The sequence below is a fragment of the Tiliqua scincoides genome, chromosome 4 (assembly GCF_035046505.1).
Source record: "Tiliqua scincoides isolate rTilSci1 chromosome 4, rTilSci1.hap2, whole genome shotgun sequence".
Lineage (NCBI taxonomy): Eukaryota > Metazoa > Chordata > Lepidosauria > Squamata > Scincidae > Tiliqua > Tiliqua scincoides.
The window spans coordinates 179506231-179531835 of NC_089824.1; the positions used below are offsets into that span (position 1 = coordinate 179506231).

The 25605-nt window shown below is 44.9% G+C and overlaps 1 protein-coding gene across 1 annotated transcript in view; it reads left to right on the forward strand.

The window, feature by feature from the left end:
* Positions 1–25605, forward strand: part of LOC136648549 (complement receptor type 1-like) — a 119596-nt gene that overhangs the window by 38829 nt on the left and 55162 nt on the right. The window contains exons 8-9 of the mRNA XM_066624664.1: positions 21912–22118; positions 24562–24717. Of these exons, the coding sequence (XP_066480761.1) occupies positions 21912–22118; positions 24562–24717 (363 nt within the window). The remainder of the gene's footprint in view (positions 1–21911; positions 22119–24561; positions 24718–25605) is intronic.

Consider the following 25605-nt stretch of genomic DNA (forward strand, 5'->3'; position numbering starts at 1 on the left):
CTTGCTTAAACATTAAATTATACAAGTTCAAAGCTATAGTTGGAATTTTTATTGCAATAGTATTCAATAGCATGCACTTACTATTAAAGAAATGAACGCACAAAACTGTTAAATGTACTAATTTTAGAATTCTCTTAAATTCTGTGTGTTAGATATATAATATTTCCTAGGTTGGTTTGAAAAGTTCATACAAGTCGTAATTATTTTCTCCCTTTGATGAATCAGAGATTTCTGTATTAGGTAACTGCTCTAACAGAATTAGAACCTTAAAATGAAATCCAAAGCCAGTTTGGCAATACCTTTATTATTATTGTATAAACCAGCAATTTTCAACCTTTGTCATCTCAAGGAACATTGACAAGGTGCTAAAATTGTCAAGGCCCACCATCCATTTTTTGACAACTGACACGGCATACTACAGTGGTAGTGGGGGGCATACATCCCCCAATGTCTGTACTAATAAATGACCCTCTCCCAAACTCCCACAGCACACCTGCGGATCAGTCACAGCACACTGTTTGAAACTAGCTGATATAAACAGTAAATGAATTGTTTATAAATGTACAGGAAACTCTTGAATTTATACCTATGAAAAGCACTCCTGATGGGGGGACGGGACAAAAAAAGGAGCCTCAAGGCCTGCATTTTATAAAGCTACAGATGAAATGTTGGAGTAATTAAACAGATGTACAATTCAATCCTAAACCATATTGACCAAGAAACAAGTGTCATTGAATCTACAATCCTATCCACACTTTCCTGGCAGTAAACTATAATGGGACTTACTTCTGAGTAGACATGCCTAGGATTGGGCTCTCAGTTCACTCCCACACAAGTGTTGTACAGAACTGCAGCCTGAAAGTGATGAACCTCACTAAGGGCAGGCCACTGATTCAATGGGGGACGGGGACATGGGGAAGGGACACTTAAGGCTACATCAATGTTTTTCAGGGTTTGTCCTCTGCTGGACCACTTCATGTAGTCCATCTATTCAAAGTACCACTGCAAGTAACAGGCAATAACATCGACAGTCGCTTCTGGGTTAGGATGTGACATGACAAACACCAGTAAGAGGCTCAGGGTGGAGGGGAGGGCTTTCTCAAGTGTGGAAGAGCATGCTTTAGAGCTCTGCCCACCAAGTCGAGCCTCCTACCTCTGCTTGTGTGGTGTTCCTGATCTCACTGCCAGGCAGGAGGTGTCCAGGGATCCCACCTCAAGTTCCACCATACCACTGCTTGAGAAAAACTGGGCTACACAATATGTGCTGCTTCCTAGTGGTAGAAAATATGCAGCAGATGTTGTGTCTTCAGCATCAATCTGAGAAGCTCCTTGTAAAAGCAGAGGCAAAGAGAAACCAGATGCCCTTCACATCAGCAAAACTGGGGATTGAATCTGAGGTGGTGGATGAGGGACACTCCAGAGAAACCACCCTGGGCAGGACTGCATCAGGGGTGTGCGGTGGGTGGGGAGGCAGGTGAGGTAGGGCCTCCCCACTGGAGTCCTTGCGTGGGTTGGGGGGTGCTTGGATGCCTTACACGGTGGCGGCGCTTTTCAAAGGGCTCCAGTGGGGAGGCTCTGCCTCACCTGCCTCCCCACCCACCCCATGTCCTGGTGCCTGCTTGGGTGCATCACACGGCGGCGGCGCTTTTCAAAGGGCTCCAGTGGGGAGGCTCTGCCTCACCTGCCTCCCCACCCACCACACGCCCCTGCATTGCATAGTGGCTGGAAGGTCCCCGAGGCATCTTCAGGGTGTGGCAGAGCCTCTTCCCGCCTTCAGGGGCAGGCAGCCCAGCTCTCTAAGGCAAACACTACTACTGCCACACGGACTCCACCCAGCCTTCCTTCAGCCGCCTGTTCTGACACTGCGGTCAGACTCCAGGGGAAGCCTCAGAAGGTTCGTCTAAACCGCCTCTCTGCGCGCTTCCCCCAGTCCCGACTCGAAGCACCAATCAGCAGCGGCTGGCTGCGCATGCGCACAATAAGAATTGAGTCCACTTTCCCTTCCCTCTCGCCTCTGAGCTGTGGCGCCATGTCGTGGACGTTACGGGAACCGTTGTGGGCTCGGCGGTTGCTGGCGACGCTGATGTGTATGGCGCTGCCCCAGGGGTCGCTGGGTGGGTATGGGGGCGGGTCTCCTCTAAGCCACGCCCTCCCTTTGGGACAGGTCGCGCGCGAGCCCCTCTCCTCTGCCCCTCCCACTCGCTGGCTCGCCTCTCCCCGCCGGTGACGCTCATTGGCCCTTCGCCTCTCAATGCGCGCGAGCGGGAGCAGGGGCCGACCCCAGGGGGCGGGTCGAGCCTGCCTCTGGTGTCTCCACGTCAGTGGCAGTTGGGACGCGGGACTGGAAGGACTGCGGCAGTGCCGCTCTCCCTCCAGTCCCTCAGGAGCAGTGCTGGAGCACCCGGGGTGCCTCCCTCACTGCTGTCAGGGGGAGTCCCCCCAGCTCCTTCCCGCCCTTGGAATGCTGGAGCCATTAACACACCTGAGGTGGTCCCTCTCTTTCAGCCCCTCCACGTGTACCATGCACGTTAATGACACTGGACTACACAGGATTGGGAGAGAACCCTTTCACTTTTGGTGTGGGTTCCCCATTCACTACAAGGTTAACAAGGCTGGACTAGGTTGGTGGGTGGTGAGGCAGTGCCTCCCCACCAGTCTTTCAAGAAGCACCACAGCTGTGTGAGGTTGTGGGAGCTTGGTTGCCTCAAAAGGCTGTGGTGCTTTTCATAGGACTCTGGTGGGGAGGCACTGCCTCACTTGCCTCCCCACCCACTGCACATCCCTGCATTACAGTGTTGGTAGAGAAGCCACAATCAGTCCAAGCCCCTCCCCAGTCCACAATGTGAAGTTGTGGAGTATGCACATCTAGAGAACAATACTGGAGTATGACATCTGGCTGTCAGTGAAGTCTACAATGCGTGGTTAAATATGGGACTGCATTGCAGGATTGTTGGAAAAACGTTCTGTGTCAGCCCCTTCCCCTGTACAATGCAGGATTATTAATATTAAAGTACATCAGAGGGGGGACCGTGCACAATACAGTGTTAATAGTAACAATACATTAGTATACAACAATAATAGTAAACAACATTAGTAACTACATTCAGAACAATAGTAACAATCCTGTAATAATGCAGGGTTAATAAACCATTTCTGACTAACGATACCCAACGTTACATATACGCAACAGCGACCAAATGTATACACCTGTGGGCTGGGCAAAAGCTATTTTTGCCCAATGTTGCATATATGCAACAGGGATCAAATGTGTACACCTGTGGGCTGGGCAGAAGTGACACTTTGCCAACAGTCTGAGGCTAAGAGGCAAAGAAGGAAGGCCCATAGCCAGGGAGACAGACCAGGGACAGACTGCACTTGCTCCCAGTGTGGAAGGGATTGTCACTCCCGGATTGGCCTTTTCAGCCACACTAGACGCTGTGCCAGAACCACCTTTCAGAGCGCGATACCATAGTCTTTCGAGACTGAAGGTTGCCAATACATATGTTGAAGGCACTATTTTTCCCCCCAACCTCATATTATTATTATTATTATTAACAACTTTATTTCTACCCCGCCTTTCTCCCCGGAGGGACTCAAGGCTTGAACAAGGCTTGTTCCCTTGAACAAGGTTAAAACAAATTAAAAACATAATTTAAAAACAGATAAAAGCATATTAACAGCATATCATAAAAACAGTAGTCAGATAAAAAGTAGTCAGGTAAAAAGAGCATAGAGCAGCAAATCACAAAAGAATCAGGCCTGTAACCAGGTGTTTAAAAAGATATTAAAAGATGTTGAGAAGGCCGGGAACTCAGAAGGCTTGTCTAAACAGAAGGGTCTTCAGGCCTTGCTGAAAAGTTTCAAGAGAGGGAGCCGTTCTTAAGTCAAGGGAAAGGGAATTCCATAGCATTGGTGCCACTACCAAGAAGGCCCTATTTCTTGCCGCTGCCCCATGTACCTTGCTAGGCGGCGGCACTTATAAAAAGGCCTTCTCTGATGACCTAAGAGGATGAGCCGGATTGTATGGGAGTGGGCAATCTCTAAGATACCCTGGCCCAGAGCAGTAAAGGGCTTTAAAGGTCAAAACCAGCACCTTGAATTGGGCCCGGAAATGAACGGGCAGCCAGTGCAGCTGCTGGAGAAACGGACTGACAGAGTCAAACCGCCTACCTCCAGTAACTACACGGGCAGCCGCATTCTGCACTAGTTGCAGTTTCCGAACCGTCTTCAAGGGCAGCCCCACATAGAGCCCGTTACAATAATTTAACCTCAATGTCACTGTGGCATGGATCACCGTGGCCAGGTCTGCACGATCCAAGTACGGCCGCAGCTGGCGCACCAGCCAAAGCTGAGCAAAGGCCCCCCCTAGCCACAGCCGCCACCTGGGAATCCAGGAGCAGCTGCCAGTCCAGGTGGACCCCCCAAGCTGTGGACCTGCTCCTTCAGTAGGAGTGCAACCCCATTCAGCGCAAGCCGATAGTCCAGCACCTGCATCGAGGATTTCCGAACCAGGAGAGCCTCTGTCTTATCCGGATTTAATTTCAGCTTGTTAGCCCCCATCCAGATCCTCACTGCCTCCAGACAGCGCCCCAGGCCCTCAACTGACACCCTGGAGTCTGGAGGAAAGGAGAGATAGAGCTGGTATCATCGGCATATTGATGGCACCCCACTCCAAACCACCGGATCACCTCTCCCAGTGGTTTCATGTAGATGTTAAATAGCATGGGGGACAGAATTGAACCCTGTGGCACCCCGCACCTCAAGGGCCAGGGTGTCGAACAGGCACCCCCCAGCACCACCATCTGGGACCGACCCTCCAAGTAGGAGCAGAACCACTGCAAAACAGTGCCTCCAACTCCCAACTCGGTCAATCGGCCCAGAAGGATACCATGGTCGATGGTATCGAAAGTCGCTGAGAGGTCCAGCAGGACCAACAGAGACGCACCAACAGGGATGCATATTCTGTGCAAGGTTATTTATTTATTTAAATAATGTATATCTCCCCATGGGGAGGCATCCAGTCATGTAAAGCATAGGCTTAAGGGTCTGGGTAAAAGAGTTAATTCACTTAGGTGGATCCTCTTGAATTTCACATGGAGTCACATGCACCCCCCAGTTTCACTATTAAACTACCCCACACCTGTGTTTATGAACGACAACAAGGTTTAGCATTAAACCCAACACTTTCACAGCATGTGTGCGTGAATCCAAGATCCGGATCAGCATGGGTGGCTTGCATGTAAAAATCATGATGTTCCAATTGTCTCATCAAATATCAGATTTATTTATTTAAAATATTGATATCCCACCTTTCCCATACTGAAGCAAATGCCCAGATCACATCCGGGATTATAAAAATCATGGATCCAGATCTTTCTAGTACCCTCACAGTGTAAAGATGCTCATAGATCCTCAAAGGTTTTACAGGAAATACTTCATATCCTCCATCGCATGACAGATCACATTTGGTTCCACAAATGACACTGTAAAAATTGTAATCCAGTGATACTAGCCGCTGCCACAGTGCAAAAACACTGATCCAAGGCACAGATGAAATTTCTGCTTCTTCTACTAACAGAACTCAGTTGATTGGCAGTGGCTGCAGTATGGACCAAATACAGTACCTATGGAACTTGCATTGCAATTCCATACGTATTTAAGAAGCATGTCTCATTGCTGCTTCAAGGAGGCTTATTCCTAGGACAGCATGTACTGTATAGGATAACAGCCCCAATAGCACATGTAGTGCTAATGGCCACTAGCCTATCTGGTTTTTTTGAAAGGGTTACAGCCATGCATATAGGATAGTTTTGCTGAAACGTCTAGGGCTGAAATCCTATACATGCTTTCTTGGGCATAAGCCCCATTGAACACAAGTGGATTTACTTAGGAGTAAACACACCTAGGATTGCACTGTGAGGCTGCAATTCTATCCACACTTAAATGGGTCTTACTTCTGAATACCATGTATAGGATTGGGCTGTGTGCCTTGTTTAGCTACAAAGTAAGACCATAACCTTCATGTCTTTATTGTGAGCAAGACAACTGTCCAACCTCTTTCTTTCTTTCTTTCTTAAGTTAAAATTTGATGGTTTTTTCCTTATTCTGAAAATCTCTTCCAAGATTATATTTTGAACAACCACGATAAATATATTTCAAAAATAAACACTTTAATAGCTCGCTTGCCAAATACATACATTCTTGAACATAATCACAACATAGGCAAAATATTTTTGGATTTATATCCATCTTCTGTAACATTATCACTCAAATAGCAAATAATGATTCACTTTAGAAACTGCTGTTTAGATAGATAAGCGTGTGTCTATGTGTGTGTGTTCGCACGTGTGTACGTGTTCTGGACTCACAAATTACAGGTAAGAAATATAAATGGTTTACATGCATTTTCACTACACATGAAGTACGTCTTTAATAATAAAATTTTTCCAGGGGAGCAGAGAAAGCTTCTGTGACCCAGCAAATCATTCTAAAAGGATTGTTGAGTTCCAGTTGGATGTGGAATAATTGATTTTCTAGTAATGTTAGAAATAAAGGAATGCTACATTTATAGTGAAAGATCTCTGGATTAGTCTTTCCCTTTGAAAGACCAATCTTATACCTAAGTCTTTTTTCTGATGAGAATGCCCCTAACTCTCTTGTACCATTCATTCAATGCTAGTAGGCATGTTTTTTCAATGAGCTGTAGCAATAAAAAAGAGGCTAACCCTGTCCCCGAGATATGCCAGTGTGTCTCTCCAAATGTTGGTGCAACAGTCCCACCAGTGTAGAAGTCTGACGGATACACCACCACAAATGCCAGTGCAACAACCAGAAAACCCCAGACACAGTTTGGACACAATTCCACAGGTAGACAGGCCAAAACAGGGAAAAGATTGGGGTGTGATGTGGTAGGTATGAGGGGAAATCAATGCACATCATATCCTAAACCCTTTCAGACAACAGGCATGCTGCCAAAACCAGAAAAACATTGCCAACAGAGTTGGCATAGGTTAGAATAACCCCATAGGGGAATGGTTCTCAAACTTTATAGCCCAGGACCCACTTTTTAGAATGACAATTTGTTGGGACCCACCAGAAGTGGTGTCATTAACCTGGAAATGAAGTGACATCATCAAGCAGGAAAATTTTTAACAATCCTAGGTTGCAATCCTATCCACACTTACCCAGGAGTAAGCCCCATTGATTATCATTGTTAAAGGCATATACTTTGTAGCCTATTAAAAGTACAGATCTCCCCAAAGGCAGTTACGTACCGTGTTGGCATCAAGTTTAATATACTAAAAACAAAATATTGAAATGAATGGAAATTTACCTGAAATTGGCTCATAACCCACTTCACAACCCACAGTTTGAGAAACAGTGCCATAGGGGAAACAGAAAGGAAAATCAGAAAATCGTTCCTCCTATCACCCTTCTGCCCCACCTGCTTTCCTATCATAGAACACAGGATACAGACTGCATTTGGCAGCCGATCACAGCACACCAACGCCAGTACTCCCTCTTGCCAGGGAGACTGCAGTTCAGATGCTCAGACATGTGGCATGGGACTATACATGCAGTGCTCACATAAGTACAAAATAGGTTCGGGGGGGGGGGGTCTGTACATTTTTTCCTTCAGTAAAAAAGAAGAAAAAAATACACTCAAACAAAGTAACACAAGCACAAACAAAACAACAATAACAAAGAAAAAAGGAATAAAAAATATATGTACAGTGCCCCCATATCTGCAGGGGTTCCATTTGGAATCCCCCTCCATTACCTGAAACTACGGATACAGGCGAACGCCTACCCCCAGCCTCTGGAGCCAAGAACAGCTCTGCTTTTCTTGACTCCAGAGGGTCCTCTGAGCCCAGCAGAGGCTGTGGACTCAGGCCTAGGTCAGGTCTTCTAATGCCTTATAAGGCAATAAAAAGGTCACTTCCAGTTTCTCCATGAAACTGGGAGTCACATGTTTTGAGCTCTAGGATATCCCAAAATATCCATAAAATATCCCAAAATATCCATTTGTAATTGCCTTCTGCTAGCAATTTGTACAAATGTTGATAAAATTGAAAGGTCCTCAATCAGTTGAGTAGTAGTGGGGAGGCCTTTATTCTTCCAATGTTTTAATATAAATCTTTTAGCTACAGTCACGGCAATGAGAGTCCATCTTCTCTGTCTCACTGTTAACTTCCACAGAACATAAATAACTCAAAAGGACATAGGCATAAGTAAATACCAGTGATTGTCACAGTTTGACATTAGCCATACAATCCAAACTCGCCCTTGAACTGGTGCAGCCCTCCTCCTGCAGTCTCAGTCATAAACATGCTGGAAGGCACATTTGTGGCTACTCATGAGCCAGTAGCACCAGCCCAACAGCTTGTGCCGGCCTGCCAGTGCTGCATCCAGGAGTAGCACTGGCTAGCACAGGTAAGGTTGCACCAGGTGGCTCAGGGGCTAGATAGGGTGGTTAGGAGGGTGTTTTGGAGCTGGGGAGTGGCATTTTTGGGCAGGGAAGGGCAGAACAGGGGCAGATCAGGCCCAGGAGGGGGTGGGATTGGTGGAGCACACCACCGTATCCTAACCCCTCTCTTAGCCTGCTTTATACCAGGCTTCCCAGATTTGCACCAGCTATAAAGCTGGCGTGGATCCAAGAAGCTCCTCAAACTTTACTTGGGATAAGGGGAACTATATCCCCTTACCTCAAGGGGACCTCCAGCCACCTTTTGAGCTGCACTGGCCCCATTGCCCTGGTGCAGTTTCGGTTTGGGATGTAATACAATTAATAATCCCCCCCCCCCAAAAGTATCACAGAAAAAGACCACTTCATATGTGTAAGTGTTGCATTCACTGAATTACACTAGCATTTAGATTCTTTAATCAACCCTTACATTAAAGCTGTTGTGGTGACCTTTAAACCCTGAAAAACATTTTTTTAAAATTAATTGTAACTTCAGAGTCATAGTTATTATGACTATATTAGTTAAGACCACGTTCCATTGATTACACACAAAATAGGACTGTCCAGCTATGCTTTAAGTAATTGAGTTTCTAGTATTTGAGTTTCATATTTGTTAAGCAACATGACATGTTTATAAATAAATATTTTAGGCTTCTTTTTCTCCATTGACTCTAGAAGCATTTTTAAAAGTAAAAGGGTTTAAAAACAGGTAATGCAACTCGACCAAACTTACAGGCCAACCAGTACCAATGCAGCAGGGCTAGCGCAGCCATGCTGCATCCTAAACTGAAAGTGAGCAGGCTGGAGTCTCCTTGAGATGAGGGGAAATTTGTCCCCTTGCCTGGGAAAAGCCCCAGCCTACACTTGAACCTGTGCCTGCTAATAGCCAGCACAAGTCCACATTGAGCTGTGTCAGGATTTCAGGCCCAGGGAGGGGAATAGGATACTGTGTGCACAGCTGCAGCAGATGCCACCCCCTCCTGGTACATGATACACCCACACCCACCCCTTTATAACTCCTCCCCACCTTTCCCCACCCATACACTGCTTGGGGCAACTCTTTCCTGCACCAGTTTGTGTCCCTCCTTCTATAGGTACCAGTGGTATGGCACAGGCCTTCCCACTGGCGACCCATCTTCTATGCGTCATAACATGCTTTACGGCACATTTGCAACATGTTTGTGAGTATAGGATTGTGCCATTAGACTTCATTAAATGCCACAGTTGTAAATATTGCCATTCAGCCAATAGCGGCAGTTCATCTTTAGCCATTAACCTCAAAAACAAAAGAAACCCCTGATTGTAGCCAATTAATTGAACTAGACCAGTGTTCTCAAACTTCTGAGCACCGGGACCCACTTTTTAGAATGACAATCTGTTGCAACCCACCTGAAATGATGTAATCGACCGACGCAAGACTCAGTCTCTCTGTCAGCATACAGGCTGAATTCAGCCTCCTCTGCCTGCCAACTTAACCGACTCATGAGGAGTAAGCCCTAATGACTATCATTGTTAAAAACATACACATATACTTAGTAGCCTGTTGAAAAGTACAGATCTACAACATTTCCTCAAATGCAGTCACATACCATGGTAGCCTCAAATCTAATATATTGAAAATAAAATAAACATTGAAATGAATGGGGACCAACTTGAAATTGACTCACAGCCCACTTAGTGGGTCCCAACCCACAGTTTGGGAAACAGTGATTTAAAGTAAAGAGCCAGGGTAAAATAACACAGCTGTTATTATGTTGGGACATCCTTTTTGTGACGGACAACCTATACTTTTGTGGTCTTTCAAATAGGAACTTCAGTGCTGGGGACCCTGGTGAAAGGACACACAGGGAACACTTTGCACAAACAACTTCTTTTCCCTCACAACATGTATGGAAATATGTTACATTTGCCTCTTCAGGATTTCTATTGCAGATATTCTGTCCTAGGAGAAGTCCACAGATACCTACCCAACTGGAACCTCTACCTTAACACACCAGTAGGAGAAGAACAGTGCACCACACACAGGTAAGCGAATGTATTGATGCTGAATCTCTACCTCACATCTCTCTCCCATCCCACAACTGTCCCTTCCTTTTGACATATGCCAGGGACTCCAACCCCTAACCATTGCTCCAGCAGGTTAAACACTCTGAATCCCTTTTATTTTTCAGGACTGCACCATTGCCACAGTGGGCTGGTCCTCTCTAGAGTTCCACTGCAGCTCCCCCATGAGGTAATGTCTAAGCCACTACACTCTTGTCTCCTACAGGGCACAACTGCATGCAAACTCTGGTGGCCCCACCCTCTCTCAGGAAGTCTGAGTATGCCTCTCATTCTATAGGACAGGTGTGACTGATGGTGTTGTCAAGTCCTTGTTACTCTTGTGTGTTTCTCCTCAATTCCCGCAGACAGCTGTCCAACAAGCAAGACACTGTATGGACCCCAAGGGAAGCCTACAGCCAGCCTGAAATGACCAGCGTGAGCCCAGCTGCTCCTCAATGAGGTTACTGACCTACTTATTCCAGTCAGGCTCCTGTGACTTTGCTAATGCCATGGCACACAGTGAACCAACTGTGCAACCAAACACCACAGGGGGGAAGCTCCTCAGTGATCATGAGTCCCCCCAGAATGCATTGGAGCAATAAAAGTGCATTGAAAGTGCATTAAAGTTGTAGTGGAAATAGAGCCCAGGTCCTCTCCATAAGCACCAACATGTAACAGTATTGGCACAATTCAAACACAGGAAAGTGAAATCTATACCATCAGAATTACTAATCTCCAATAGTAGGTCACCCAGTTCACTTCAAAGAATTCCTAGGCCTCAGTAGTCAGCTTCTTCTAATTTAGTGTGCATATAGAACGCATGGCATTGTTTGAAGGTGTATCTAATCATGCCCATGCACAGTTAAAACTGCTAATTAAAAACTTGTTTAAAAATGTAGTAAAGTTGTTTACTGTAGGAAAATTTAGGAAGGGAGCCCAGTCAAGCATCTTGCCTCAGGGCCAATGCCAGGTCTTTGAGGATCTGGCCACCAGCACTCTGCTTTTCCTGAGTACTGCAAGGCATCCGTTGTGACTCATCCTAGTCTCTCACCTAGTCAAAGGACTCCTTTCAGCTGGCAAATATGGGGATTCAAACCCTCAACGTGGAGGGGTTTGTGTGTTTATTTCATACAGCTGCTCTTTTCCAAGGGAGCTACCTTTCTACCTGTGCTCTGCTCTGCTCAAAAGGTATTCCTTAGACAAAAGATATTCCTTTTATATGGGTGGAATGAAGGGATTTGAACCCTGGGTACAGGGGTCCCTAGAATTTCTTTATGCTTTTGCTTCTTTACTGCTGATGCAACTGTGACTCCTGTGGGGTGGGATGCTGTGGCATCCTGGTACTGCATTGTGTGTGTGTATCTGCGTGTGTGGTGGGGTGGGGCATCTTCCTATGGTTGAGGTGAGGTGCTTATGTTATTCATTCTTAGTGACTGGCAAGGAAGATGTTCCCACAGCATTGGTGGCTCATTGGTGATTGCCTCCTTGGATATCACACCGATGTTGTGCCAATGTCACAGTGATGACATATGGAAGTTGTGCTGATGTCGCACTAGTCATGATATTAGGATACCTCCCCATGGACAGTGGGCTGTGTCAAGCTGTGTTAGGGACACTGAATCCTGGGAGGGGCCACATCAGCACTGCTTTGCCAGAACAGGCTTGAAATATGACCTTTGCAGCACATGTATATGTACACTGTTGGTGCAGTGTGTGAATAGGATTGGGCTGTAATACTCATAATATTTCTATGGGCTCAATCCTATCCATCACAGGAATCGTGGCCATTACCAGATCCTGTGCTTAATCTGAGCAGCTAAATTGCTGGTGCAGACTCAAGAAGCCCCATGTTAGGCTTCCAAGCCTGACATGGGGAATAGGATTTGGCAGAGGAGGCCTCCGTCGGTCCCACCTGGTTCCACCCTCCCCTGCTCAGAAATGTCTCCCCTGTTCTCCCACCACCCTTTCCACACTCCCACTTCACTTGGTGCTTACCTCCTCGCCACCAGTGGCCAGGGGTTGTTCTGCAGTGTCGACTGGGCAGTGCAGGCCTCCTTACCGGTGCTGCTTCCCAGAGTGGCACAAACATGCCGTACAGGGGCTGCAGCACTGGCATTAGGGCAGTCTAGAATCGGGCTACCCATTTGTTTAAATTACCAGTGAGGTTAAATGTCAATAATTAAGATGGCTGATGTTTGTGTTTGACAGCTTAACCCAATATGTTAGAAATCTCAGGCTATTTTTTCCTTTGCTGCCAGTACATATGGAAGAGTGTTCTTTGATCCCCACGTCTCCTCCAATAAAATGAGCTTGAATCTTTACAAACATAAAGTTTTTGGAGCATCAATACCACCCTGTAGATAACTGAATGTAATTTTTTCTGATTTATGAGGAGCTGGATTTGTGGCAAATTAGGTAAAATATTTTGCTCCATGGCCTCTCCAGGCATTAATGGATCAGGGATTCCTATGGTGAATTCTGGGAACATGGTAGTGATCTTTAATTGGTCCCGTAGTGGTGGGGGATTCATGAAAAAATAATTGGAACCAAAGGGAGTATATATTTATGCAACATATTGGTGATAGGAAACAAGTATCTGTACAGTATCCCTGATTGCCATAACCCTGATTTGTTGGTGTGTCATCTGTAGACCCAAACATGCTGGTTAGCACCAGATCTGTGGTTTTTATGGCTCAGACTGGAATCCTGATATGATCTGTCATTGATGGTGGAATTGGGTGCATTCCCTGTAAAATAGACAAGGATCCATGTTTTTATGAGGTAATGATGCTGAATAGCACTATACTGGTGTTTTTTTTACAGTACACACCGCAGATTTGATGTTGAAATTGGGGGAATACACATTAAAATCATAAGCATCAATCCCTTGGATCCATGTTTTTGTGCTGTGATAGTGTCTGGTATTGCCAACTTGTCCTTTTTTATGGTGTTATCTGTGGTCTTGGATGTGGTCTTTGATTTTATTGTAGAATTGCGGTATTCACTGTGAAATCCAAGACCCCATCTAAATTTAAAAGGATCCCTTTTATTTTCTTCCTAGGATTAATACCATTTCACTACTTTACAGAGTTGGTAGAGAAACCACACCCTCTCTATACTCTATACTACATACTCCCCCTCTATACTCTACCATGCAATTTAATAATATTGGAAAGTGTTTATAGGATTGTAGCCTTAGCAGCTTTACATCACTCTGTCCTGCCTGCACGATGGGACATATAACATTCGACTACATTTCTGAGTGGTCATAAGGCATTCTTTCTAACAGCCCAATCCTATGCTCACCCCCTGCCGATGCAGCTGTGCCAAAATGGCTTGCACTGCATCCTGGGGAATGGCAGTCCCAAGATCTCCTCTTGCAAAGCAACATTTGTTCCCTTACCTGGGGGTAAACCTCCATGGTGCAGAGGGGTCTACTTGGACCTGCACCAGCAACATGGCTTCCAGGAGTCCTGGGCAATGACAAAACAAACTATGTGCTACATCACAAAATTATTACAAAATAAATTTGGGTACCTCAATCCCAGCCTATCCAGGGCTGCATTTCCACTGCAGCTTCAATCCACTTTCAGTTTGTTTAATTCAACAACATAAGAAGAGCTCTGCTGGATCAAGCCAAAGGCCTATCTAGCCCAGATTCCTGTAGCTCACATTGGCCCACCAGATGCCTCAGGGAGCACACAAGATAACAATAGACCTGCATCCTGCTGCCACTCCCTTCCACCCGGCATTCTGAGGTAGCCTACTTCTAAAACCAGGGGGTTGAACATAGTCATCATGGTTTGTAACCTGTGATGGACTTTTCCTCCATCAATTTGTCCAATCCTCTTTTAAAGGCATCTAAGCCAGATGCTACAACCACATCCTGTGGCAAGGAATTCCACAGCCTAATTACGCACTGCATAAAGAAATATTTTCTTTTGTCTGTCCTAACTCTCCCAACACTCAATTTTAGTGGATGTCCACTGGTTCTGGTACTGTGTGAGACGGAAAAGAGCATCTCTCTATCCACTCTATCCATCCCTTGCATAACTTTGTATGTCTCAATCATGTCCCCCCTCAGGTGCCTTTTTAAAAAACTGAACAGCCCCAAACACAGTAGCCTTTCCTCATTAGGCGGGGGGGGGGGGAAGCTAGCCTAGTAATCATTTTGGTCACTCTCTTCTGCACTTTTACCAGTTCTACTATGTCCATTTTGGGATGTGGCAACCAGAACTGGACAGAATAGATGTGGCCTTGTCACTGATTTGTATAATGGCATTATAATACTGGCGGTTTCATTTAGAGCCCAGTCCTGAGCTCCTGTGGCGTGCGGCTGCAGTGGCACCGAAAATGGCTGCCACCACATCCTGCAATCCCATGGCAGCCACGGACGACACCTCGGCAGAAAGGGACTTTCGTTCCCTTCCCCCAGGTAAATGGAGTAGTCCCGCAATGGGAGCTTGCAAACGTGACTTAAACGTGGGTGATAAGCCGGCGCGTCAAGCTCAGGATTGGCTCCTATTCTGTATTTTTTCTCTATTCTGATCCCCCTCCACTACCTCAGATGCAATCTAAATATTACATTAAAGCAGTTATTTAGATAGTGTGTGAAGAAGTGGTTTGTTCAACTCCCCCCCCCCCATGAAATTAGGAGAAATGCAAGGGAGCTGGACATGCTAGGGTATGTTCTTAACTGCGTGTGGCCAGAGCAAGCTGGATATCATCTGAACCAGCTCCCTGATTTTTCTACTGAAATTCCCTTTCCCCCAAAGGCTATTTTAAAGTTTTGCTCTTTTAAAGCTGTGCCTCTCCCGCCTTGCAGTGACCATGAGGCACCAACTGCCTTCTGAACAGGAAGAGGTACCATTTTTAATCATTGTACTGTATTGTGCTTTTTAACTTGATCTTCTTAACTATGGGAGGTCCCTAGAGACAGGATCAAAATCTCAAAAATAATATTTGCCCCTGGTGCTATTTGCTGCTTAGTCTCTGGTGCTAAGATTTGGGTAGCTTTTAAATTCTGGAACAGCTTGCTTTTCAGGCACCTAATGGAAAATCACAACAAGCCACATTTCTAATCAGCCACCATCAAAACAAACCCAAATCAAGGTAACAGAAAATTACGATGTGTGCTACCAAGTTCTTAAAAGCAGAATGGGTTTGGAAAGCAATAGAAGGGATATCTGCAGTGACAGTTTCAGGTGGATATCTTTGAGATTGCTTAAAATTACCACAGAATTTTTTCCCTTGTTCTTTCAATTAAGATTTAACACTGCGTCCGTGTGATTGTCCCAAGGAAGTGGACAGTTTCCTAACCACTGCGTCTTTTAATAGTAAGTCTGAATGTAACCCAATATGATTCTTGCAAACTTCTTTTTAATTCTGATTTTAAAGCCAATCTGGTGGCTTTAAAGGGCTGACTCTAGGCTTGTTTTCAGCATTTGGGGTTTACAGCACTCACTAAACTGGGAGAAAGTAGGAAGGACAAAGTCCCTTCCTGTTGTGTTTGTAGGTGCTGGACATACCAACCTAAAACCCAAGAGCCCATCAAAGGATGTCCTGCCCAAGCCTTCAAGCCCACACTTTAGAACCCACTCATTTCTTCCAAATACCAGAGAGCGAAGGACAAAGAGGAATTTGCCTTGATTCCCAACACACCTCCATTCCTGGCAGATCTTATACTGTCCTCAGTATACTGTCCACAGTTCCCATACGACCAGTAAATGATCAAGTATCGTAGATCTCACAATTGGCCCCAGAATCAGCAGTGTGGCCATGAAGACTCCAGTCTTCAGCATGGCTTGTCCCCATCTGCAGCTTTCTCCAAGCCATTGGGGCAACTGCTGTTATCCCAATGCATTCTGGAGACTGTAAGAAGGGGGCAGCAGTCAGGCATCTTGCCCCAGATCCAATGCCAGCTCTCAGCGGCTCTGCTTCATCCACTGAAGGGTTAAACATCCAGCATCTCACCAGCTCTTGTATTTGCATTACCTTGGAAAATGTGAGTTTAGGAACATGGATTTGTCAAGAAAGTATCATGCTGCTCTAAGAGTAAGAAGTGGCTTGTGAATGTTCACAGACATTTTTGTTCAGTCACAACGTTGAAAGCTGTGTCACCAGTAAAATGAAGGGCCCAAAACATTTAAGGTGGAATGACATGTTCACAACGGAAGCTGACAGGCAGGCAATTCCTCCTCTCCCCAGAGTCAGTTAGGAGTTTCTTTAGTAATCAACCTGCACATAAGCCTATTCATCCACTTCCTATCCTATGCTTCAGAAACAGCAGTCTGAGCAGCACAGGGCATTCTCAGAAGCCAATGCAATGATAGCTATGCCAGCATGACAGCCCTACCATATTAGCCCCAGTGATATTAACAAATCCACCATGGACACCAGTGCAATGTGGTGCCATGTACCTCTGATGCCACTGCAACCACTGCCAGTACAAGCCCCAAACAAGATGGAGATATGGGAGGGACACAGGTCGGTCAAGAAATGTATGCCATATCCTAAACCTCCTCCAAATGATGGATGGGCCCCAAACATCAATAAAACGCTCCTCCAATGTCAAAACCGGCATAAGAACTTCAAAAGACATAGGAAACAGTGGGACATAAAAAAAACTAACAGTGCAATCCTAACCTGAATTGTATCCAGCACAGGTTGGGAGGCTGCTGGAGGTCACCTTGGGATAAGGGGATATTTTCCCCCTTACCCCGTGTAACACCCCAGCCTGCCCTACAGGGCTGCTCACATATGTGCCAGCTATTTAGCTGGTGTAAATCTGAGCAGCCCAAATAAGACTGCTTTGGCTGAAGAAGGGGGTTAGAATGTGGCATGCGCGGCTGCTGCTGCTACCACCCTCTCCTTAGCCTGGCCCTCCCCCGTGCAGAAATGCTCCCTCCCCACTCACGGAACACCCTACGGCCACCCTCAGCCACCTTTTCCCATCCCTGGTGCTGCCCAGTGCAAACTATCTTGCTCGGCCGATGCAGGAATAGGATCTGGTGGCAGCAAACTGGCGCATGTTCTTATGCAGGCATGGCCTGCTCTTGAATCAGCGCAAATGTGCTTTGCAGCATAAGTCGTCCTTAGGATTGGGCTGCCTAACATCTAAACTCCCACTCCAACTATTCTACTATGAGAAAATATAAGATATAGGCTACACTTCAGAAACTGTACTTGTCCTTTCCAAAATACAGCTACCAGTACAGCTACCAGAATGCAATCATGGGCCTCGCAATGGGAGCATGTACCTTCAGTCTTATCTCAGCGACATTAGCTTTATGTCTGCATAACAGCATCATGCCTTTCATTGACCAGGTTGCATAAAGCAGTGCGGCAGAGTGTCTCTTGCCAGTTTGGAATGAAGTTGGGCCCTGTCTAGAGGGCAACTTTCTGCACTGCTGATTGTTGAGTACTAAGCCAGAAGTTCTTTAAGTAGCAACAGCAAAAGCAGTGTTTTGTGCTTTATGGAACGGCCATGACAACATTGTTAGTTTGGACCATCTGTATACACTCACAGTAAACTGTCTAATCTTCTGGTTTACCCTTTCAACTCAAAGCCACACTTTTCTCAAAGGAAATTTCTCCCCTGTACAGTGTTTCTCCAACTGTGGGTCGGGAGCCAAATTCAGGTGGGTCTCCATTCATTTCAATGTGTATTTTATTTTTAATATATTAAACTTGATGCTACCATGGTATGTGATTGCATTTGGGGTAATATTACAGATCTGTACAGTTAACAGGCTACTATGTATATGCTTTTAACAATGATAGTCAATGGAGCTTACTCCTGGGTAAGTATGGATAGGTTTGCAGCCTTTTGGTTGTTTGGGGAATTTTTTTTTTTAATGGATCAACAACTGCTTGGGAAGGTTAGGAGGGTTCTTTATTTTAAATTTTTTTGTAAATTTTTAATTTACTTAATTTGGTTTGATTTTTGTTGTATGGGGTTGTTAATTTTCCTGCTTAATAATGTCACTTCCAGCTATTACATCGCTTCCAGGTTAATGAAATCATTTTTGGTGGGTCCTGACAGATTGTCATTCCAAAAAGTGGATCCTGATGCTAAAACATTTGAGAACCACTGGTGTATAGCATTATAAATAGAATCCCTTTGGAATCCCTTTAGATTAAGACTGCAAGCCTCCATTCCTGGTGCACGATTATTGACTCAGCAAGTGCATGTTTGGAAACACCCCCAAAATTGTGCTCAATAATACTCAATAATGCTCAATAATTGTGCTCAATAATACTATTAATTAATAATATTTACCACAACAACAGCAACAGCACACAGGAGCTGGAATGGATGGCTTTGTGCTGGGAAACTGTACTCCACAGATGACTTTGTCTGTGTTTATCTATGTATGGGCTCTGAGTGGATTGGGGCTAAAAGAATGTTAGAAGATAACTTGTATTTGGATTTGGTCAAATAGGATGAAAACATTTACATTTTCATTCTTCAGGGAACAATTACAGATAGCAAAAACAACTGGCAATACATTTCCTAGCTATACCATAATCTAATGTGTGTCTGTTCAGCAGAAGTAAGATTCATTGTGCCATTCCTGGGGCTTACTCCTAGGAAATTATGTATCAGATTGAAGCCCTGGTATGTTAATGTCAATCAATGAAAAGAGCACACCTGAGATTTAGGTTCTTTGTTAGCTGCATTGGCTAAAATATACCAAAGACCACAACTGTAACTAAAATGTCCCAAATGGTTTATTGCTTTATGAAAGAAATAGCAAGGTATGTATGATTAAGGAGCAAATAAAAATGCTATGTAAAGGTGAAATTGACAATGCAATCAACCTAAAATCATAACAAGCAACAAATTGAACATGGGATAATTATTTAAATAAGGGTGCAATTCTGACCCGTAGATGGGCTGGCACAACTTGCACTGGCCGAGAAGTGTCATGAAAGTGACGTAAGTCACTTTTGTACCACCATGCATAGAGGGAGGCCGGTGCACAGACATAAGGCAAGGGGGTGGGCCCCGCAATGCGGTTTCTCAAGTCTGCACCGGAAATAGCTGACCCAGAGTACAGTGGGCTTGTATCGGGCCAGGAGGTCCAACATGTGGTTCTGGATGTGGTGGAGCAGAGCCCCCTTGTGGGCCTCCCAAATGCTCCAAGTAGCTATGATCAGTTGTAAATTCCAAGATCGAATTCCAAGATCAGTGGCAAGTTATTTCTTCTGGAGTCAAAGGGAATGTCAAGCTTAAATTGCCTTTCTTATACTCTTATCTCATCATCATCTTCATCCATGAAGGAGAATTCCTTGTCCAACAGCTTAGAAAGGTCATGTCTCACATCCTGTGGAACATGATGGTTTGTTCCTCTGGAGCAGGGGTGTCGGGTTTTTTGGCAGGAGGGCCACATCATCTCTCTGACATTTCATTGGGGGCTGGCAAAAAACAATCAATTTACATTTAAAATTTGAATAAGTTTGAATAAATTTACATAAATTTACATAAATGAATATATTAGATGAAACATATGAATAAATAGAGGTCTTGCAATATCTCAAGCCCTATAAAAGTCCTTGCACAAAGCAAGGCCGGCCTTTCCTTTGCTGTTGCTGCTGCTTCACAGATGTGAAACAGCAAGCAGTGGAGGGAGCCCTCAGCCTGCAGCTCACGCAAGAGGTCGAACAGTCACCCTGACACTGACAGCAGTTGTCTCAGGCCAACACAGGCTCCAACAAGTGGAGGGTCAGAGGCTCATTGGAGACTGGGGGCTCCCCGCAGGTCAGATTGGGGGTCCCTGAGTGCTGCAAATGGCCCCTGGGCAGGGGTTTGGGCACCCCTACTCTGGAGGCTGAACTGCACTGTTTCCTTCTCCCTCCAACAAATCACTATTTGGAGCAGCAGGGAGTCCACAGAGGTGACTGCAAGCCTCCCGGAGGCCAGCGCAACCGCCCCCCTTGGTAAGTTATAAAACACTTTCTCCTGGCAGCACCATGATCGCAGTGGCACCGTCAGGGCCTCGCAGACCCATAGTCCAAAGTAGGACTTTGGGAACATTGCCATAGGCCCAAATTGGCTCTCCAAGGAGTACCAACTGGCAGTCCAGTTGCTAATCCTAAGGCAAGGGAGGTTAATACTAACCAATGGTCCTCAGAGTTTGAAACCATGGTTTGGACTGGCTTTACTAAACCTGACTACAGGGCAATACTGGTTAGTACCAGTGTAGGTATGATGCTACCATTATAATTAAACTATAACATTGAAGGGGGATTGGTATGTTGGAAAAAGAGACAGTGTTGCAACACCACAGCACCCTTCTTATGTTGAGGAGATAGAAATAATCATTTCTCCTGGCCTATAGTCTTATTGAAATAAAAGGCTGAAGATAAACAGATTTCTCAGTTTGCCTCCTGCTGAGCCTGATTCTTCTTCTCAGCTAAAACATTTTGAAAAAGGTTTAAAAGGCAGACCAAAGCATTCCTACTGATGACACACTCCTCTTGCTGTAGATGTCTGAGAGTACAACTTCACCCTCAGCCCCACACCACTGGGAATGGCATTTGATTAGGGCTCCTCCAGCAAGTCTCAGTGAGAGCATTCAGTCACATGACAGACAGTGGTCATTGATGCTATCAGCAAATTGGGCAGGCAGCTGCAAAAACACAAGGGAGTGATGGCACCTTGAAGAAATCCCCCAATAGTGGGGCAGAGGTGTTCCTGGGGGAGGGGAATTGTAAGTTTTGCATCTCAATGCACCATGTAAGCACCTCCTCACCTTTAAAGCCATTCTGGGCGGCAAGAGCAATACAGAGGTGACTCCTCTGCATTGCTCTCACCACCTGGAATGGCTTCAGAGGTGAGGGGGAGGGGCCTCACACCTGGTGCATTGAGACACCTGCAAAACATACCTTTTTGTTCCCCCTCTGGGAACACCACTGCAGTGGGGTAGCAGCATGAGGGCTGTGAGAGAGTGCTGGACAATGTTTCAAATACTTACTGATTGGGAAGAAGGTGGGTGTAATAGGGTAGCACCCTCCCCATGTTGAGATAAGCGACACTGCGCTGGTCCTTAGAGCAGACTTATTGAAACAAAAATTTGAAGATAGAATCTACCAGGAACTACTTGTATACAACCTAGGAACATTAAGGAAAATTTTGCAATAATATATCTGCTCATTCTCTTCGTACTTGCTAGGTCCTGCAAATTTGTTTTCAATGTTAGATTTAAAAAGTTTCTCCTCTTGCAAGGTAATCATGGTAAAGCACTTTCATATTTATATTGTCTCTCATTTCTATTCGTTACAGGATTTGACCCCAGGGTTAACTTTGGAGTACCGTAATTGAAAAATGGCAGAATATGAAACTATAAAAACAATTACAAATACTCTTTAATGTAATAATTTCACTAACTTTCTCTTTCAGGATATAAAGAAAACTGTTCTACAATCAACTTGCCAAAGTTTCAATATTCTGAGCTGAAACCAGAATATAATAACCTTTTGGACCCTGTTCCTTCCTCCAGTCATGTTGTCTATCAATGCAAAGAAAATTTTCATCGACTCCCTGACGAGAACGGTACTATTTTCTGTGAGAATGGTTCCTGGATATACACCAATGATTCCTGTGGCCGTATGTATCTATTTTATGTTGAATTAAATATAGCTAAATTCAACTTTGGGGAAATGATTTTGGACCTGAAAAGCTATTGAAAGGATAGGCAAGTTTTTCTACTGGGTAACTATGGGGTGAGGGGTAGAGAAGAAAAACCGCTCCAGTCACCAGCTCCACAACTCATGCTTGCCTCTGCTAAATGAGCAAAAAGGCACCTTGTGCAGTGATGTCATGGATCTGTTCAGCTAGGGAGGAGCAATTGTCCCTACTACCCTCCATTACAGCATCTCTTGGAGTAGTTTCCTGCTCTCACCTTTATGTTTCTTTTGAGGCAAAGGAAAACTTCTTTGCATTTTTCTGCTATCTAAACACACTTGGGAAGCATTTTATCAAGAAGTGAGGATTCATTATTATGAAGAACACAAAAATAATAATAGTAATTCTTCCAGGATATCAGTGTCTCCAATTTGCGCAGAAGTGATTCTGATTTTCATATGATACCTTTATATGATATCATATTTTCATATCATACCTTTGTATTTGGTAGCACTTTGCATTTGGTGTTTCAGTTTCAAGCTATGGTAACTTTAACAATGAACTATAAAATATAAATGAGTAACAGTGCAGTCCTAACTTGCACTAGAAAGAGGCAGGCCAGCGGGCCTGCACTGTAACCAGCCCAAGTTTCAGGTGCTGTATGGCTCAGCCCAGGGCAGAAGGAATCGCTTACCCCGGGGAGAGCCACTGCAGCCCCATGGGGCTACTCAGATCTGCTCCATCTCTGGAGGTAGCACAAATCCGAGCAGCCTGCTTAATCAGGAAAATGTGAAAGGAAAATGCTTAATCAGCAACTTGCTGGTATTTCAGTATTCTGAGCTGGGACCAAAATATAAAAACCTTTTGGACCCTCTTCCTCCTACCATTTCTGTTGTCTATCAATGCAAAGAAAATTTGCATTGTAACCCTTATGAAGATGGTACGATTTCCTGTGTGAATGGTTCCTGGGTGTTCACCAATGATTCCTGTGGCCGTATGTATCTCTCTCTCATTTACATTGAATTAAATAGTCTGTATTTTGGCTGATTTAAAATGTAAGCATGATTTTTCTTCTGTGGTTATAATCTGTAGCAATTATTTAGCATGAAGCTGAACAACTGAAATCTATAATTAAAACAATGGTGGGCTTATCCCTCCCCGCTCCCAGGGCAAAGGTCTGCAATACTAACCCACCCTGTCATAGCCCTTAAGCACTGGAAAGCACTGACATAAGGGGTTAGGATTGCGCCCTTGTGCAAGTAACTTATAATGGTTATCATGGTTACCAACTACAGAGTTTTGTGAAGGTAATGGCATCTGATGGTTTAGGACACTTGCTGGTGAAAAACAAGTAACAGGTGTGACATTGTGTAGTGACTAGGGCAGGATGTCATTTTCTTATAGTGTTTTCATATACAGTTTCATAGAGTGTTCATATGTTTCCCTTCTGTGCTAAAGTGGGTGGAGAGAATTGCAAGAGAAAGTCAATTGGCAAGAAGAGGGTGCTTCACTTTCCTCCATCCATTGATTTCTCCTGCAAAAGAGAGGAGAATCAAGCAACCTCAGCCATTATTTAGCCATCTATTTCCCAGCTGGGGTATCAAAGTCTATACACAATCCCTACTGTGGTAGGGGGAGAGACCTGGAAGAACATTTGCCAGGGTGAATTTTTGGGAATGCAAAATGTTAAATATCCAGTCTCGCCGTAGTTTTCAATTACATTACAAAATATGGGTTTAGGACACCAATGGGCCAAGAAAATGTGTAGCGCAGCCCTGAAAATAAGAAGTAGGTTGTGAAGAAACTCAGACACTGTTGGTTGTTGTAATCAAGTTGAAATCACTGCCACTGCTGAAATGTGCACAGCCTCAACCTCTTAATGTGATGTTGCATGGGCATGATGGATGCATGTACACCTGGAAAAACCCCATGGGAGGTAGCACCTCAAGGTTTCAGAACTGAGCAGCATTTGAAGTCCCCACTGGTTAAAGAAAGGGCACTGTCCCCAGGACCCACAATGGCGCAGTTCTGCCGGTGCAAGTCCCTTGTTCTGGCCTAACGGCCTCCAAGGTGGCACGAAAGTGATTTTGCAACACCCTTGGGCCAGTGCAAGGGACTTACTGACCTAATTACCAGTTAGGATTGCACCCTAAGAATGTTGCAAGAATATATTCATTCAATTCTGTGGGGTCTGCAAGGTCCTGACAGCTTGCCTAGAATATTAGATAAAAACAGATCTCCTAATACAGAAACTTCGTCAGCTGTAGTAAAACACTTCCATGTTAGTATTGTCTCTTATTACTGTTTAATACACAATTTGTTCTCCAAGTTAACTTTTGACTGCCATCATAGATAGAAGGCAGAATGTGGAATCCAAAATAAAATTTCTTTTAACAATTTGATGAAATTATCTTCCAAACTTTAGCTCTTCCAGAAACAAAATGCTTAATCAGCAAGTTGCCGGTATTTCAGTATTCTGAGCTGGAACCAAAATATAAAAACCTTTCGGACCCTCTTCCTCCTACTATTTCTGTTGTCTATCAATGCAAAGGAAATTTTCATCGAAACCCTTATGAAGATGGTAGGATTTCCTGTGTGAATGGTTCCTGGATACACAGCAATGATTCATGTAGCCGTACGTATCTCTCTCTTTTACAATGAATTAAATAGTCTGTATTTTGGCTGCTTTAAAAATTCATGATTATTCTTCCACAGTTATGAGCTGCAGCAATTATTTAGCAGGAAGCTCAACCATGAGCAGTCCAGTGCTAACTAGCACTGGTGCAGTGGGGCTGCACTGCCTCTGCTGTAGGGAGCAGGCTGGAGGTCTCCTCTCAGGGTAAGGGGAGTAAAGCTCCAGCCTGCCCCTGGGGCTGCTCAGATCTGCATCAGCTAATTCACTGGTGCAAGTCCGAGCATTCTTGTGTAGGGCTTTCAGACTCAGGAAGGAAGATAGGATACAGTGGAAGTCTGCGCCACTGATCCCACCTACTCCTGGGCCTGACCTGCCCCCATTCCACCCTCCCCCACCCAGAAATGCCCTCTCCCCACCTCTTCCGCCCCTCTGCTGTCCAGTGCTTCACTCATCTCCACCAGCGGCCGATGTTCTGGATGCAGTGTCATTGGTATGGCGCAGTCCTTTCAGTGCTGCTTGCTCCCCAGTTGCCTCAAACATTCTTTATGACATGTTGCAAGACCCTTGGCTCAAGACAAGGTTTGGGTTGTGCTGTGAAATATGTGAATAGAACTGCTGATGAAAGTTGATAAGTATATGTTTGGGGAAGAACTTCAGTGTCTGAGAAGGCTATTTCAAAGGAGCAGTGAGTTGTTTGCTTGGGCAAATAAAAGATGAAGGTTGGGAAAGAAAACTGCCCTGATGCCTGATTCCCCAGACAGGTTGGTCAGTGAATAACACTGTGAGGCAGAAGACTGTCTCCTTCCCCCTACATGTAGACTGTCTACATGTGAT